Below are 18,611 nucleotides of genomic sequence, written 5' to 3' on the forward strand. Positions count from 1 at the left end.
TGTTTTTATCGTGACAGGCCTCGTTTATCGTGGCTCTGTCCTCAACCAATCAGAACGACTTTTACCACGAGTGAAAGGAAGTCATCATCATCATCATCATCATCATCATCAGGAGGTTTATTTTTGGATTTTATTTATGGATTTTCCCAAAAAACATAAACATGATGATGCTCTGAGGCTCTGACGGACACAGAAAGATGGAACTTTTGTGTTTTTCTTAACGTTTTTGTTCTGTCTGTTAAACTCAGTGTTTTTCCTGCTCTCTTGACCTTTGACCCTGAGCTGGTCACTGTTCGCCTCTCGTGTCCAGATGATTTTATATTTATATTTTATCCTTTGTTACGGTTTGTGAGCGGGTTTTTACTGACAGAAAGAGTCTGTGTCACTGAACGGATCATCGACACTTTGCAGCTCGTGTCGTCGACGTTCGGCCTCAGCGTTTGGCCCGTCGCGGCGTCAGGACGGGCCCGTTTCTATCGTCCAGGAGTGAAACGCCTCCTCACAATAAGTCACTGACGCCACGACGGGTTTAGACGTGTTTATTTATGTGGCAGATGTGAAAATGTAACAACACAATATGCTAATGCTAATGCTAATGCTAATCCAAATGCATGCTAGTACATCAGCATAAGTTAGCGTGTGAATTAGCTCGTAAATAGTTCATTTTTTGTACTTTTTAACAGCTGAAACACTGATTTATGAAAACCTTTCACATTTTAGACTGAGTTTTATATTTATGTTGAACTCAGTGTAATTTAAACGTCAGACTGCAGTACCACACACACACACACACACACCACACTCACACACACCTCACACACCGCACACACACCGCACACACACACCACACACGACTCCAGGTGTGTGACATTTATAGAATAAGTCTTATTATTTCTCCCCTCACAGTGAGTCTGATACACCCCCACACACACACCCCCACACACACACCCCCACACACACACCCCCACACCCCCACACACACACACCCCCACACACACACACACACACTCTCCCCTCACAGTGAGTCTGATACACACACTCTGCGCTCACAGTGAGTCTGATTCTGTGGAGTTTTCATTATTTCCCTCCTTAGTTACGCGCCTGTACGTGTCAGCTCTGTGCAAAAACAAGCTGCTGTATAACCCACTGTGCTAACTAGAGGCACACTCCAGTCTACTGCCGTCCTTGTCACACTTCATACTTTTTCTAAATGAGTTTGTTTTTGTTTTTCCAAAGCCCAGGCGCTCCTTTGAGTCTCTTCTTCTGTTCTGTGCGCGCTCATTACCCAAAAACTCATTATTTACGTGGGCGTCGTTATGATCCCGGCTCGACCAGAGGACACGGCCGTCTCTCCGGCGCAGAGTGGATTAGACGTGAACTGTAGCGCCTCCTTGGGGACTGGTTCTGTTCCAGTTTGGAGGACTTGAGTCTGAGGACAGTGTTGTTGTTGTGTTATTGTTGTGTTGTTGTTGTATTTGTGTATTCAGAGGCTGTTCAGTGGTAAAAATACCCAGAATACACTTCTGTTTATTCATCTCCATTGAAAAATAATTGTCATCTTCACCTAATACGAGGCTCCTTCGCTTCTCGGGGGTTTCTTCACTTCCTGTTAATTAAGAGGCAAAGGCACCAGGGGATTGTGGGAGATCTTTAGGTCACAGCTGATTTCGTGCCTCATAAATCTCCCCCGTCGCACATTTACGTCACTCAACTGTCTGGTTTTGTTTGTGCGTTTACACGAGACATTTAGGACATTGAGTTTGTGTGATGCTGATGTTTGATCTTCAGGTCTGGTCCACACTGGGGACGCTCGCTCCTCCTCTCAGTTTAGACTTTGCCTCCAGCGTCTGCAGCAGGAAATTCCCCGTCACTCAATCCTCCCCAGTCAGGCGCTCCGGGCCAACGCGACCTGTCTCATCTGTCTCATCTGTCTCCTCTGTCTCATCTGTCTCATCTGTCTCCTCTGTCTCATCTGTCTCCTCTGTCTCAGCGCTAACGCTAATGCTAAAGTGATGGAACTCGGTCTGCCACAGGACTGAAAACCCACGCACTCCTGGTTTAGTCCTGGTTTAGTCCTGGTTTAGTCCTGGTTTAGTCCTGGTTTAGTCCTGGTTTAGTCCTGTTTTAGTCCTGGTTTAGTCCCGGTTTAGTCCCGGTTTAGTCCCGGTTTAGTCCCGTTTTAGTCCCGTTTTAGTCCCGGTTTAGTCCTGGTTTAGTCCTGGTTTAGTCCTGGTTTAGTCCTGGTTTAGTCCTGGTTTGCTCCTTGTTTTAGTCCTGGTTTAGTCCTGGTTTAGTCCTGTTTTAGTCCTGGTTTAGTCCTGGTTTAGTCCTGGTTTAGTCCTGGTTTAGTCCTGGTTTGCTCCTTGTTTTAGACCTGGTTTAGTTCTAGTTTAGTCCGAGTTTAGTCCCTGGTTTAGTCCTGGTTTAGTCCTGGTTTAGTCCTGGTTTAGTCCTGGTTTGCTCCTTGTTTTAGTCCTGGTTTAGTCCTGGTTTAGTCCTGGTTTAGTCCTGTTTTAGTCCTGGTTTAGTCCTGGTTTAGTCCTGTTTTAGACCTGGTTTAGTTCTCGTTTAGTCCTGGTTTAGTCCTGGTTTGCTCCTTGTTTTAGTCCTGGTTTAGTCCTGGTTTAGTCCTGGTTTAGTCCTGGTGTAGTCCTGGTTTGGTCCTTGTTTTAGTCCTGGTTTAGTTCTTGTTTAATCCGGGTTTAGTTGTTCTTTTCGAGCTCGTCCGTCTCGTGCCATATTCATGTCACTTCACATAAATGAATCTGAGTCGAGCGTTTGTCAAATCGTTTTCTCAGTTTAAAGTTTTCTCAGTTTCGTCGCTGCTCGGAGACTCGACACCTCGTGCACCTGAGGCGCAGAGTGACACGCCGTTTCACATGATCCTTTTTGTAGAATGCCGCGCTCTGATTGGTCGAGGGCAGATGGTCAGGGGGTGTGTCTTTGGAGTCGCACTGAGGATGTGCTCACTTCTGTGTGATGGACTGTAGTTTCTGCTCTGGTGAGACGTTTTTTCTGTTGTTTTGAATGTTTTTCTTCTGTTAGAGTTTTGTGACTTTAGGCTGAAGTGAACGTCACATTCACAAAGATAAACTAGAAACAACACAATGGAAATCAGAACTTTAGAGGTTTGTGACGCTGAGACGACTTAAACCTGCTAATCCTGTGAAACAGTAAAAACATGTGACTCTTTGTTTATAGAATGTTCATGTTTTGATTTTTAATAGTTTTATTTTTCACTGTCGTCAGAAAAGCGTCGTTTTCTCGTTGAAGTGGCGTTGCTGTCGCTCTGTTTGTTCTTTTGACGCTCGTGTCTCGTTGTAGATGAGCCGCGTGGAGCGTCTGGGGCTTTGGCGTTTAGCTCCGCCCCCTAGTGACGAGGCAGAGGTTTGATTCTCTCGGCTCCTCGCTCTGTAAACACGGGCTCTGTGGGCGGAGCTAACACGAGGATGTCTACACTGTTGGACTGTTTCGCTCGGCGCCGGTGCTGTCGGCCACGCCTCCTCTGCTTAAGGAGACCGTTTCAGCCAATCCGCTGCTTTCCCGAGGGCGCTCGTCCAAACTTCAGGTGTATGTATGAAGAAGAATGTAGGCTGGAGGTCAAAGGTCGAGCTGCTCTCGTCTCTGAGACTTTAGATTCTACAGTGATTATGTCATAAGACATGTCTTAAAGGAGCACTCTGTAACATTTCCAGTGGGAATCTGTCACCTACTTGTCTCCATGGAAATATTATTACTTTGCATGAAATGTTCCACAGATCAGCATTAAACAAACTTTTACTGTGTCACTTCTACACAGATCTGACCTTTACCTGTGCCTGGTGGCGCCACCTGCTGGTCTCCATGGAAGCAAGCAGCAAATGTTACAAAGTGCACCTTTAAATCAGTGCTATTGAGCTTGTGTCTCTATGGTTCTCATCTCTTATCATCTTATAATTTACACATTTAAATCACAATATTCATCTAAAAACATTTCAGAAAAGAAACAAGAGAAAACAACAGCAGCACATTTTTATTTATTTGTACCAAAATGACGACGCGACGCTGCAGAATCTACGAGAATCAACGATTAAAATAAAACTGGAGAAGGAAGAGCGGACGTCACAGTGGGCGTGGCACAGTGGGCGTGGCACAGTGGGCGTGGCACAGTGGGCGTGTCACAGAGGGCGTGTCACAGTGGGCGTGTCACAGTGGGCGTGGCACAGGGGGCGTGGCACAGGTGGAGGTTAAACGGGGGCAGATCGACAAAATGATTAAAGATTAAACTCAAACATGAATCAGTCCAAATAAAACTTCTGAGGCTCAAGGAGAAGAAACGAGTGAAACAGGAGAAACATCTGAACAGTTTGAACACGTCTGATTTAAAGAAAACGCTGCAGCTGATCCTTTACGTCGGCGGTTCTTCGTTCATTATAATAAAATGTTTGTGGCGTCGTCTGAAGTCTCCATGTTGTTCGTTGGAGTCGTGTCCATTTTCCCTCATTTCGATCTCTTCTCCTGCTGCGTCTCTAATTAGCGTTCCTTCCTTCAGTCCCGGTCGCTTCCTTTTTTCCGACCTCGTCTGAAGCGGCGTCTCCGACCCCCGAGTGACTCATCGCCTGTGCTTTGTTTTCCTCAGTCCCTCGGATCAACGGCCACTCGAAATCCGAGCGAACGGCGAGAGACTCGGCCATGGGCTACGACAGCACGTCCGTAATGAGCAGCGAGCTCGAGTCCAGCTCGTTTGTGGACAGCGAGGAAGACGAGGACGCGAGCAGGTAAAGCTCCGACTGTGACAAAAGGCCCAACCATTCACAACAAAACCCCCATAAATCCACGACATTCTGCCCTCGCTGTAAAAACGACCAGGGTCAGATTCAGCACGAGGAGGAAAATTTACACAAAGATCCACAAGAAATGAAAGAACTGAAACGATTAAATTTACTTTATATTTATTAAAAGATCAAATATATCATTATTTAAAAAAACTCAAACACATGTCTGGGTCTAAAACACTTTTACATTTACCTAAAGTGAAACATTTAAAGACACAGTCTGGCACATTTCTTGTTCATTGCAGAAATATCTTGTGATTTTCAGAACTGTAAATGTTCAGACAAACACAGATTTGTTTTTTGTCTCCATGTTTGTCATTTACACAAATCAACAAGTTCACCTGTTTCTTATTTCAAAATAAAAGCGCACTTTTATTTTGAAATAAGATTGATCTAGACCCTCACATGAAGCAGTGCATGTTTCTCTTTTCCTGTTTTTTTCTGTTTCTCTTTTTTCTGTTTCTCTGTTTTTTGTTTCTCTTTTTCTCTTTCTCTGTTTCTTTTTCTCTGTTTTTCTGTGTTTCAGTTTTGTGTTTTATTCAACATTCAGAACATACTTTTGTTTTAAATGTATAATCGCTACGGCAACAGTCCATTATTCTAAAACACATGATATCAGAGGTGCAGCGTAACGGAGTAAAAGTACTAAACTACTATACATTTTAAAGTAAAGTACTATACATTTTAAAGTAAAGTACTATACATTTTAAAGTAAAGTACTATACATTTTAAAGTAAAGTACTATACATTTTAAAGTAAAGTACTATACATTTTTAGGCATCTGCACTTTACTGAAGTACATTTTACACATTTTACTTTCTACTCCACTACATTTTTGAACTGGACTGAAAAGTAAAAGTATTTTTATTATTGTTTTGAGGGTTTATTTTTAACACGTTCAGAATTAAATGAAACAAAAATAAACAAATAAAAACAGAAAAAAATTATCGATTTAGTTGTTTCTGTTGAACAAAATCAAGACATTTGAAGCTTTAAAGACTCAAAATCTTTGCAAAATACTTTTACTTTTTACTCTTTAAGTACATGTTTAAACGGGTACTTTAACACTTTTACTTAAGTACATTTTCCCCTGTGATACTTTTACTTTTGTGTCGTACTTAAATACTTCACTGTTCCACGTGTTTGTGTTTCAGACTCAGTAGTTCTACAGAACAGAGCTCGTCGTCGCAGCTGATGCGACGCCACAAACGGCGACGGCGGAGGCATAAAGTGTCTAAGATCGACCGGGTGAGTCCTGCACGTCGTCGCCGCCGCCGTAACCATAGCGACATAAACAAACGAGCGCTCTGATGGATGTGGACGTGCGGTCGCTTCTGTTTAAAGTCACTCACTCTCTGCCTCTTTGTGTTTTCAGTCGTCGTCCTTCAGCAGCATCACCGACTCCACCATGAGCCTCAACATCATCACCGTCACGCTCAATATGGGTCAGTCATTTAACCAATCAGGAGCCAGCGCCGCTTTGAGACGCTCGTGTCTCTGCTCCGATAACCTCAGGGGGAAAAGAGCGAGACCACACGAGGAATTAGACAAATCACATTCATTAAACAGAAATAAATCAGAAATAAACTAGAAATAAAACAGAAATAAATCAGAAATAAACTAGAAATTAATCAGAAATAAACTAGAGATAAAACAGAAATAATCTAGAAATAAAAGTGAAATGAACCAGAAATAAACTAGAAATAAAACAGAAATAATCCGGAAATAATCCAGAAATAATCTAGAAATAAAATAGAAATTAACCAGAAATAATCCAAGAATAATCTAGAAATAATCCAGAAATGAACCAGAAATAAAACATAAATTGTTAACTACAATGTGTTAAATGTTCTTTGCTGATCACGTGGTCGTCACATGACCTGAGTAAACGGCGTAGATGATGTCACCGTGTCAAATTTGTGTTACGATTATTGATTCTAAACGATTATTCTCGATTATCGATGTCGTGAACAGATAAGATACAGTCGGACCTGGTTTTATGAAATCAAACTTTCTGAGGGATAAAGTTAATGTGACATAAACCTGATAAAAACGTTTCATCAGTTTTACTTTTGTGGAGAATAAACCAAATATTGACCTTTGACCTTGTTGTCCCCTTTCGATATTTATCCAGTCTTAAAAATGTTAAAATGTTCAAAATGAGACTATAATAAAAATGATTCCATATCAGTTTGTATAAATCCCCACAGGAGCTAACCCGGCCCCCCTATGGCTCCTCCCACCAAACACGTCTGGCTCCGCCCAGAGTGACCTCAGGACGACCCACTGAACTCGTTTCGTTCTTGTTTTGACAGAAAAGTACAATTTCCTGGGCATCAGTATCGTGGGTCAGAGCAACGACCGAGGAGACGGCGGGATTTACATCGGCTCCATCATGAAGGGCGGGGCTGTGGCGGCGGACGGCAGGATCGAGCCCGGAGACATGCTCCTGCAGGTGACGAGTCAGATCTGTGTAAACCGCGTGTGTCAGACGGTTAAATGTTTGTGTTTTCATCAGAATTAAAAAATGAGACTCTGGTTCTACAGTTTCCATAAAATCTGTACAATTTAAAACATTTATAATAAAAGATAAAGTGATCAGATCTGACTCTTGTTCTGTCGGACTCAGACGTTTAGATTAAAAACCTAATTTAATCCATGTTTATATTTTAATGTGCAGTTTTAATTCTAACCTGGTGTGTTTATGTTGAATCGTGGCCGTTCATTAACAGGCACTGTCCCAAATAAATGAATAAAAATAATAATAATACTAAAAATAATAAACTAAATAAATAAATAAAGGATAATAAATAAAACATAATAAATAAGTAAATCATAAGTAAATAAATAAAAGAATAAATAAAAAAAATAAAATAATAATAAATAAATAAATAAATGATAATAAATAAAACATAATAAGTAAGTAAATCATAAGTAAATAAATAAAAGAATAAAAAAAAAAAATATATTAAAAATAATAAAATAAATAAATAAATAAAGGATAATAAATAAAACATAATAAATAAGTAAATCATAAGTAAATAAAAGAATAAATAAAAAAATACTAAAAATAATAAAATAAATAAATAAATAAAACATAATAAATAAGTAAGTAAATCATAAATAAGTAAATAAATAAAAGAATAAATAAATAAAAAGAATAATAATACTAAAAATAATACAAAAAAAGAATAAATAAATGATAATAAATAAAACATAATAAATAAATAAGTAAATCATAATTAAATAAATAAAAGAATATCCATCCATCCATCCATTTTCTTCCGCTTATCCGGGGCCGGGTCGCGGGGGCAGCAGTCTAAGCAGGGACTCCCAGACTTCCCTCACCCCGGACACGTCCTCCAGCTCCTCCGGTGGGACCCCAAGGCGTTCCCAGGCCAGCCGAGAGACATAGTCCCTCCAGCGTGTCCTGGGTCTTCCCCGGGGCCTCCTCCCGGTGGGACATGCCCAGAACACCTCCCTAGGGAGGCGTCCAGGAGGCATCCTGAGCAGATGCCCGAGCCTCAGCTGGTTCCTCTCAACATGTAGGAGCAGCGGCTCTACTCCGAGCTCCTCCCGTGTGACCGAGCTCCTCACCCTATCCCTAAGGGTGCGCCCGGCCACTCTGCGGAGGAAACCCATTTCAGCCGCTTGTATCCGCGATCTTGTCCTTTCGGTCATTACCCAGAGCTCATGACCATAGGTGAGGGTAGGAACGTAGATTGACCGGTAAATAGAGAGCTTCGCCTTCCGGCTCAGCTCCTTCTTTACCACAACGGACCAATACAGCGACCGCATCACTGCAGACGCTGCACCGATCCGCCTGTCAATCTCCCGCTCCATCCTTCCCTCACTCGTGAACAAGACCCCGAGATACTTGAACTCCTCCACTTGGGGCAGAGACTCACCACCCACCCGGAGAGAGCAAACCACCTTTTTCCGGTCGAGAACCATGGCCTCGGATTTGGAGGAGCTGATTCTCATCCCAGCCGCTTCACACTCGGCTGCAAACCGCCCCAGTGCCTGCTGCAGGTCCTGGCTCGAAGAAGCCATCAGGACAACATCATCTGCAAACAGCAGAGATGAAATCCTGTGGTTCCCAAACCAGGCCCCCTCCGGCCCCTGGCTGCGCATAGAAATTCTGTCCATAAATATAATGAACAGAACCGGTGACAAAGGGCAGCCCTGGCGGAGTCCAACATGCACTGGGAACAGGTCTGACTTACTGCCGGCAATGCGAACACAGCTCCTGCTCCGGTCATACAGGGACCGGACAGCCCTTAGCAAAGAGCCCCGGACCCCATACTCCCAGAGCACCCCCCAAAGGACACCACGAGGGACACGGTCGAATGCCTTCTCCAGATCCACAAAACACATGTGGACTGGTTGGGCATACTCCCATGAGCCCTCGAGGACCCGATGGAGAGTATAGAGCTGGTCCAGTGTTCCACGACCAGGACGAAAACCACACTGCTCCTCCTGAATCCGAGGTTCGACTATCGGTCGGATTCTCCTCTCCAGCACCCTGGAATAGACCTTACCGGGAAGGCTGAGGAGTGTGATTCCCCTGTAATTGGAACACACCCTCCGGTCCCCCTTCTTATACAGAGGGACCACCACCCCGGTCTGCCATTCCACAGGTACTGTCCCCGACCGCCACGCGATGTTGCAGAGACGTGTCAGCCAAGACAGTCCCACAACATCCAGAGACTTGAGGTACTCAGGACGGATCTCATCCACCCCCGGAGCCACCGAGGAGCTTGCCAACCACCTCAGTGACTTCAGCCAGGGTGATGGACGAGTCCGCCCCTGGGTCCCCAGTTTCTGCTTCCTCCTCGGAAGACGTGACAGTGGGATTGAGGAGATCCTCAAAGTATTCCTTCCACCGCCCGACAACATCCCCAGTCGAGGTCAGCAGCTCTCCACCCGCACTGTAAACAGTGTTGGTGAAGCACTGCTTTCCCCTCCTGAGGCGTCGGACGGTTTGCCAGAATCTCTTTGAGGCCGTCCGATAGTCCTCCTCCATGGCCAAGAATAAATAAGTAAATAAAATACTGAATGAATGTTGATCACATGACTCACATGCACACGGCCGCGTCGCTGCAGCAGAGACTCATTCCTGCTTCAGTCTCATCTGTATCTTTCACTTTATTTCATTAATGTTCTGTATTTTTGTTCGATTCACGTCTTTCACTCGTCGTCGTAGAAACACTGTGGCTTCTCTCGAGGAGGAGACGCGTCGGTTCATTCAAAAAGCTCCTCTTTAATCGCACAAACACATCCCCGTCTTTTTCTTTTCAAACATCAGAGAATCAGCTCCAGACTCTGAAACTGTGGATTTCAATCATTTTACTAAAAATATGAAAAAGCACGTTTTAGATCCATTTTGTCCAAACGTTTTTCATCAGGAGCCACAAAGAGACAAAACTGAGGATGGACAGACTGATGATCAAATGAATAAATGTTACACAGAATGAGCCACAGATTTATTTATGATCAGATCCTCAGACGGACACAATAAATATCTGACATTGGCTTTATCAAGGGAAATACTTCAACACTTGTAATAAAAAATACTGTTTAAAGTAATATGGGCCAATTAACGTGGGAAGCTCGAGGGCCAAGAAAAACTGGTCTGAGGGCCGCATTTGGCCCCTGGGCCGTAGTTTGGACATGTTTTAGATAATTAAACGTGTCACATGAGTCTGGTTCATTTTGTTCTGTTTTTTACTGTAAAAACCTGCACAGAGTTGATTTTTTAAACTGGTTTGGACTGAAGGAAACACACTGCACTGGACATGGGACATTTATTGTATTTTCTGCTGATTTCAATGATAAACTGTTAATTTTATGATATAATCGAAATGAAAAGTGTGTTTTATTGTGTGTTCACCTGCACAGAGTCTGCAGAGCGACAGAAACAGCAGCTAAATCTGGAACAAATCAGCTTTTCTTTTGTGAGATTCATGAATTTGTACCTGATCCTGATAAATAAAGAAGAAAAGAACCAACAGGCCCGACACAAACGCAGCGAGAACAAAACTGTCACAACCTCGGAGTCCAACAGAACAAATATAATAAACATTTCTGATCATTTTAAAGTTTTAAAGTAATAACTCGTCCTCGTTGACCCTGTGTTTGAGCCGATGACGTCGTTGTGCGTCTGTGGTTTGTGGTCTGGTTTTATTAACCCGCACTAACACTCACTTCCTCTGAACGTGTGTCTCTTTTTCGGCTCCTGTTGTTTCTCATGTTTAGGTCTGTCTCTGTCTCGACTTATCGCTCAGTTTATGGAAGATTCAACCATTTTATTCACGTTTTTCTTTGCTCTACTGGGACATTTTGGTTGTTTTTCATCCGTATGATCAGATTTAAGCCATAAAAGTTTGAGATAAATCACTTTTCTGACTCAAACTATCGACTGAAGTGTTTCATTCTGCTGTTTATTTATTTCACCTCATGGTTTTTGACAATATTGCAGATTTCTAATAGTTTTTGTGGTTTAAATCTGCTATTGTGTTTAAATATTATTGTTTATCGTCTGTATTTACGTCCAGCTTCTAAACTTGTTCTTGTGACAGTTCTGCACGTGCAAAATGGTTTCAAAAATGCGTTTATCTGTAGAATATTACAAATAATTCAATATTTTTGTCTGAAGGTGAACGACGTGAACTTTGAGAACATGAGCAACGACGACGCTGTGAGGATCCTCCGGGAAATCGTCTCCAAAACTGGGTAAAAAAATTCAAAATGCTCGAAGATTTGTCTTAATATTTGACCTAAATTATAAAAATATATAAAAATATTGTCTAATTTTTCATGTTTTGTTTTGTTTTTCAGTCCTATTAGTCTGACTGTTGCCAAATGTTGGGATCCGTCTCCGAGAAGTTACTTTACGATCCCCCGCGGTGAGAATGAACTTTATATTTTAATATTTCACTCATTTACTGTGTTTCCTGGAGTGTAAGTCTCACCGGCCAAAAAAAGCAGAATAATGAAGAAAAAACAAACATATTCCACATTTAAGTTGCACCTTGAGACAAACTATGAAGAAAAGTGTGACTTATAGTTTGGACAGTACCGGAGTGAAGTTATTATTATAATATTATAATTATTATAATGATTGTAAATGTCGTGTTTGTTGTTCAGCCGAGCCCGTGCGGCCCATCGATCCCGCCGCCTGGATCTCACACACCACAGCTCTGACTGGGCCGTTCCCGCACTACGGTACAACATTTACAACATGTCATAAGTTTGGTGTTTTTGAGCTTTGTTTTCACTTTCATTTTCAGTTTTTTCTTAGAGGTTTAAATACGTTTGACTAGTTTTATATAAATACATAATCCAATAATAATAATCCAATAATAATAATCCAATAATAATAATCCTATTTATTGTGATAATTTGGTCATAATTCACTTCAGATATTGAATTTACTGTTTCTACACAGCTCCATTTATTAAGATTTTTGACATATTTTTGTGTCATTTTATTTAACTGAAAAGTTACTGCATTTCCTGTACCAGATTACAGTTACTCTACATGAGGATTACAGTTATTACATAAATATTCTGATCTGTACTTTTGGTTCTTGTTCATTTCTCGTCTTTAAACGTGTGACTCTATATTTAAATAAACTCAGTGGTTTTATGTTAAACTCTATATTTAAATCTATGACTTAATGTTTGAGTAACACGATATTTAAACACACGACTTTACTCAAACCAGTGCTTTTATTTAAACGTGTTTTCCGTTTCTCTTTTTCGTTTTCTCAGAGTTCGACGACCTGCCTCTGTCTGTGAGTAAAACCGACATGGCCACGATCGTGAAGGTGATGCAGTTGCCCGACTCGGGGCTGGAAATCCGCGACAGGATGTGGTTAAAGATCACCATCGCCAACGCCGTGATCGGTGAGAAGCGGCGCTCTGCCGCCATTTTGGTCACATCTTTACTCTAAGTGAGTGAATGTGAGCGTCAGAGCGACGAGGGAAACCACAGACGGGAACCATGAGTCAGAGAAAAAGAAATATCACAAACAATATGACAATATGAAAATAAGTGAAGTGTCGTAACGTTTCACATGTAAAAAGACACGAGATGAGATGATGTCAGCGAAATTAACAAAGACACGTCTTTAGTTTAAAACAAAACCCATAAAACAGAATGTCACAGTGTGACCTCTGACCTTTGTCTGGAATAAAAGAGTCTCAGGTCTGAGTTTAAAACATTTAAAACTGTGTGTTTGACCTTAAACCTTCACTATTATCAAATCATCAGACACATTTAGATCAGTTTGTCTTGTTTTTATTTTAGTTTAAAGTCCCATGATGCACTGCTCTGATCTGATCTCATGTCGTTTCCTTGTCACACACAGGACCTGGAGTTGTGTTTTTTTTCATTCACATGTTTAACACAAACCTGCAGATTTAGGCCGAGTTCTTCTGTCAAACTGAAAACACTCTGTTCCACCTTGTGATGTCATCATGTGGTGATACAGGAAGTGCTCCACTGTGTTTTTAAACTCCACACACCTTCATTTCTAGAATCATTTGGATCATTTCAGCTCCTGGAGTTGTCCCTTATCTCGACTGAACTAAAGGTAAAAGGAGGAGTTCACTTGACAAACTACCACTTGATGACATCATAAGGTGGAACAGAGCGTTTTGAGCTTTGTAGATGTAACAGACTAATAACCTGAGCCATAATGAAAATGTACAGTGTGTGTGTGCGTTCAAGTGTGTGTGTGCGTTCATACAGTCCGTGTGTTCTTGTCATGACGTCGTCTGCTCGTGTTTCCAGGGGCGGACGTGGTGGACTGGCTTTACTCTCGAGTGGAAGGATTCAAAGAGCGTCGTGATGCGCGGAAATACGCCAGCAGTTTACTGAAACACGGATACCTCCGACACACCGTCAACAAGATCACGTTTTCAGAGCAGTGCTACTACACGTTTGGAGACCTGTGCCAAAGTGAGTCTCACCTGGAAACATGAACACCAGGACAATAAACGTGACTCAAACCTGGACGTTTCAGATGTTTCTCCAGGTTCTAGTCGTTTCTTCTCGTTGATTCTCTGCAGTTGCATTTGGACTGATTCATGTTTGAGTTTAATCTTTAATCCACTGTTTTCAGTTTGTGAGGCAGTAAACACGTCTGTAGTGAAATAAATGCTAAAACTATTTGGTTAAAGCCACACTGTGTAACATTACTGGAGACTCAATTCATGTTTGTCATTTTAAATCTGTTTTTAACATTTCAAACTGACCTCACGGTGTTAAAAGTTATTAGTTTTTACATAAATATCTTTGTGTTTTGTCATATTCACTCCCGTGTCGTCGTTTTTCAGACATGGCGTCTCTTAATCTGAACGAAGGCTCGAGCGGCGGCGGCTCGGAGCAGGACACGTTGGCCCCGCTGCCTCCCACCGCGAACCCCTGGCCCCTGGGCGGACAACCCTTCCCTTACCCCCCCTTCCCTTCGGCGCCCCCTAGCTTCCCTCCCGGATACTCGGACCCGTGCCACAGCTTCCACAGCGGCAGCGCGGGCAGCCAGCACAGCGAGGGTAAGAGCGGCATGGCGTCCCCCGCGTCCCCCTGACGTCAGAGCCTCGTCCGAGCTCGAGTCCAGACCTGGTTTTAGTTTTGCATCGTGTCGTAGTGAAGGGCATCGCTGAAATCTAAACTGCAGCATCTCATCATTTTTCCCACTGTTGCTTTGAGGTTTTCGTTGCTTCTGCATGTTTTTAAACGCGTCACATCAGAGTTTGTGCTGCTGAGTAAAATGTGTCAGGACAAACTTTATGGTAAGTGTCTCCATCTGTCTCCTCCATCGTGTTCCTGCCTGTTTACACTTTTGGTTTATTTTTTCACTTTCCTGCAGAACATTAAGATCATTTGAATGTTTTTTATATCATTTTGCACCGCGCGTGTTTAAATGAGCATGTGTGACGCCTGGGCTGACCTGTAGGGGGCGGAGGTGTGTGTAATTCTGTTGTTCCTCTGTTTATGCTGGGCTAGACTGAAGGAGGGAGTAGACCCAGGACTCTGGGGACCCGGTAAGACGCTCACCCCTCTGCTTCTGTCCTGCATTAATCACTCTCTGTCTCTTTCTCTCTTTTCCTGTCATTTGTTTTTCTTTTCCTCCATTTGTCCTGTTCATTTGTCTCATTTGTTTTGGTTCAGGTCTGTGGTGTTTGTTTTCCCTCTGGACAGACTGGTGCAGTACAGTGTGTCACAGACAGGGGGCGGACACGCTCTAGGGACAGGGACAGCTGTGGCTCTGAGGCGTCATGTCAATATTTCTACTGCCTTTTCTGTGAAAGTTTAGAACAGTCATTATTATTATTAATATTATTATTATTATTATTATTTATTAATATTAATATTATTTATTATTAATATTATTTTTTATTTTTTTATTTTTTTATTAATAATAATATTATTTATTATTATTATTATTCAGGTTTTACACAGAGTCACCAGTGAAACACTGGTTTATTTTCTCTGTTTCAATGATGAACTGAGACGTTTGTGTTTTGTTTTTGTCGCAGGAAGCCGGAGCAGCGGCTCCAACCCGAGCGCGGGCAAAGGCCGTCGCTCATCTCCTCAGGAGAAGTGCAGCGAGTCCGAGACCCCCGCGGCGCTCAGAGGGGGGCGTCCCGACCGCTCGGCCAGTCAGCTGAGCCAGCACAGCCACGCCCGCTCCAACAGCCAATCGCACCGCAGCCACGGCCCCTTCGCGCACGGCCACGCCCCCTTCGCCAAGCCCGGGCCGGGCTCCTGCGCTCACAGCGACAGGAGCCACGCCTCCTCGTACGGCCCCCCGGGCCTACCTCCCCCGTACTGCCTGGCGCGCCTCGCCCACAAACCCCCCGCGGGCGGCGGCGCCCCCCCCGGAGCCCCGCCCGGCCGAGAGCTCGCCTCCGTCCCCCCGGAACTCACCGCCAGCCGCCAGTCCTTCCAGCACGCCATGGGGAACCCCTGTGAGTTCTTTGTGGACATCATGTGACCGGATCATGTGACCGGACCATGTGACCGGATCATGTGACAGGAAGGTGCCTTCAAACACAGAGCACAACCGTCTCAAAGGATTCTGGGCCGTGGCTCCTGTACAGTCGTGTGTCGTCCTGATGTTTTAGTGGAGTGTTTCTCATGTTTCTGTTCACTTTGTTAAGCTCCAGCGGCACTTACTGTAAAACAGGCTCCTACGGCTCCGAGCCGGCTCTTACGGCTCCTACGGCTCCTACGGCTCCTACGGCTCTGAGCCGGTCCGTTTGACTCGTGGGATTAGCATGTTGTGCTAAAGACAAACTTTTTACTTTGAGGTGAGTGCGATGTGCCAACGGCTCACACTGAGGCCTCAGTGTGTGGGCCTGACTCGGGCCTCACTGTGTGGGTCTGTGGGTCTGTGGGCCTCACTCGGGCCTCAGTGTGTGGGCCTGACTCGGGCCTCACTGTGTGGGTCTGTGGGTCTGTGGGCCTCACTCGGGCCTCAGTGTGTGGGCCTGACTCGGGCCTCACTGTGTGGGTCTGTGGGTCTGTGGGCCTCACTCGGGCCTCAGTGTGTGGGCCTGACTCGGGCCTCACTGTGTGGGCCTGTGGGTCTGTGGGCCTCACTCGGGCCTCAGGGCCTCAGCTGCTCTGTTGCATGACTGTTTCTTCTGCTTTAAGGAGGAGATTTGTGGAGTTTTGTTGCAGGAGCTTTTTCCTGTTGCCAATTTGAGAAGGATCCAAACACTGGAGGAGTTTTTAATATTATTTATGTAACGTTTGTGTCAAACTTTGTCTGACGACAATCACGAGGCCCCGCCCTCTGTGTTCTGTGATGTGCTGAATGTAACATGGCTCCACCCACAGGTGGAGTCGTCTTTGTACAGATTGCAAACAGTCACCATTAGTTTAACATGAGCTCAGAGGGTCAGAGGTTAGAGGGCAGAGGGTCAGAGGGCAGAGGGTCAGAGGTCACACTGCTCTGTGAGCTCAGAAAAGTGCCACGCCCAGTTCTCAGAGTGTGGGGCACTTGTCTGTTATAATGACGGCACTGGCTTGGATTTTTTAGAAAGTTCTTTGTCAAAAAACCTCATATTTAATCTGCCCCGTGTTTCTGCCCCGTGTTTCTGCCCCTCTCTTTAGCACATCTTTAACCTGCCCCTGTGTCTTTAGTACAAACACTGTTTGCAATCAAACCTGTTTTATTTCTTAACAAAAGAAAAGAAATTGTACATAGAAATTTATTATATATAAAAAATAAAATCTATATGTTCAAATACAGTTGGTCTGATGAGTTTGAGCGTCAGAGACTCTGAGGTAAATGTCATCATCTTCATGTTGTTTTTTGACCTTTAAGTCGTTGTTATGTCTTAAACTGCAGTGTAACACAATAACGCACACATCACCCGTGGTTACGTGTGGAACTTCCGACGCTGTACTTTCCCCGTGGGCTGGCGTCTTGAGCAAAGTCGAGTCACTGAAGTCTCTAAAGTAAAGACCCCTGAGTTTGCACTTGACCCCACGCCTCCCACGACCCCCCGGCTCATGATGCACTGCAGCGACGCTCAGGAAGGAAGTGACGTCAGAGCACCATAAAAGCCCCTCCCACGTCCTCACACCAAGACGCTCTGATTGGCTGTCACGTCTTAAAGACACATTTTTAAGTCACTGCTAAAATTAACAGAGTTGCTCTTTGACTGTGCGCTGCCTACACACCACAGACGCACAAACACACTGTTCCACACACTAAGAGTTATGTAAATGTGCTCAGAGCGAGGCCCGCGCTGCAGGAGGAGCTGCAGGAGGAGCTGCAGGAGGAGCTGCAGGAGGAGCTGCAGGAGGAGCTGCAGGAGGAGCTGCAGGAGGAGCTGCAGGAGGCGTGGGTGGGAGGTGCGAGTGGGAGGTGTTTCTTCACTAAACTGTGGGCAGAAGTCAAATTTGCTGCATAACCAAATGTCAGAGGCAGATCTGTTCTACTGTAAAGTTCATTTACATTAAAGACACTGTGTAACTTTCAGGAGGGTCATTCATTTGACTGGAAAGTTCCACAGTATGGCATTAAACTTTGCATTTGCTCAGTTAAATGTGTTTTTATCGCTCATAAAATACCTTGAAAACACGTATCGCCTTTTAACAGATCCGACCTGTAACTTTATATATATACTTGTACACATATTTATACTCAGACGGATTTATGTGAATCCAAAATAAAAAAACATTTAAATCCATATAAATATAAAACATCTGGACTGAAGTATAAACAGTTTTAGTCTTTATTAGACATTTAAGTAAATAAAATACATCACTTTACAATTATAATGTAGTAAAATAAAACATAGTGTCCAAATTTAACTTGATGAAAATGTCCATTTTCCCACAGAGAGACACCAGCCACAGGACGACAGGGCATCTGGGTGAATCTGGGTGAAACGTGGCAGAAGCTGTTGATGCTGAAATTTGGTTTGAAATGAAAGAAAAAGAGAATTTTACTTGTAAATATGACAGAGCTGAAATCCCCTCGACTGTTACTGTAAAGACGTCTCTGTGTGAGGACGTCTGTGTGAGGACGTCTCAGTGTGAGGACGTCTCTGTGTGAGGACGTCTCAGTGTGAGGATGTCTCTGTGTGAGGACGTCTGTGTGTGAGGACGTCTCCGTGTGAGGACATCTGTGTGAGGACGTCTGTGTGAGGACGTCTGTGTGTGAGGACGTCTCTGTGTGAGGACGTCTCTGTGTGAGGACATCTGTGTGAGGACGTCTCTGTATGAGGACATCTGTGTGAGGACGTCTGTGTGTGAGGACGTCTGTGTGTG

The 18,611-nt window shown here is 43.8% G+C and overlaps 1 protein-coding gene across 1 annotated transcript in view; it reads left to right on the forward strand.

Annotated features, from left to right (window-relative positions):
• Positions 1–16,323, forward strand: part of dvl1a (dishevelled segment polarity protein 1a) — a 43,174-nt gene extending 26,851 nt beyond the window's left edge. Inside the window, exons 5-15 of the mRNA XM_033969210.2 lie at positions 4,619–4,757; positions 5,969–6,062; positions 6,190–6,259; positions 7,130–7,269; positions 11,473–11,549; positions 11,655–11,722; positions 11,964–12,041; positions 12,590–12,724; positions 13,614–13,781; positions 14,159–14,374; positions 15,362–16,323. Coding sequence (XP_033825101.1) covers positions 4,619–4,757; positions 5,969–6,062; positions 6,190–6,259; positions 7,130–7,269; positions 11,473–11,549; positions 11,655–11,722; positions 11,964–12,041; positions 12,590–12,724; positions 13,614–13,781; positions 14,159–14,374; positions 15,362–15,819 — 1,643 coding nt within the window. The 3' untranslated portion in view covers positions 15,820–16,323. The remainder of the gene's footprint in view (positions 1–4,618; positions 4,758–5,968; positions 6,063–6,189; positions 6,260–7,129; positions 7,270–11,472; positions 11,550–11,654; positions 11,723–11,963; positions 12,042–12,589; positions 12,725–13,613; positions 13,782–14,158; positions 14,375–15,361) is intronic.
• Positions 16,324–18,611: the final 2,288 nt, after the last annotated feature.

Source organism: Periophthalmus magnuspinnatus, chromosome 7, assembly GCF_009829125.3.
Source record: "Periophthalmus magnuspinnatus isolate fPerMag1 chromosome 7, fPerMag1.2.pri, whole genome shotgun sequence".
Taxonomy (NCBI): domain Eukaryota; kingdom Metazoa; phylum Chordata; class Actinopteri; order Gobiiformes; family Gobiidae; genus Periophthalmus; species Periophthalmus magnuspinnatus.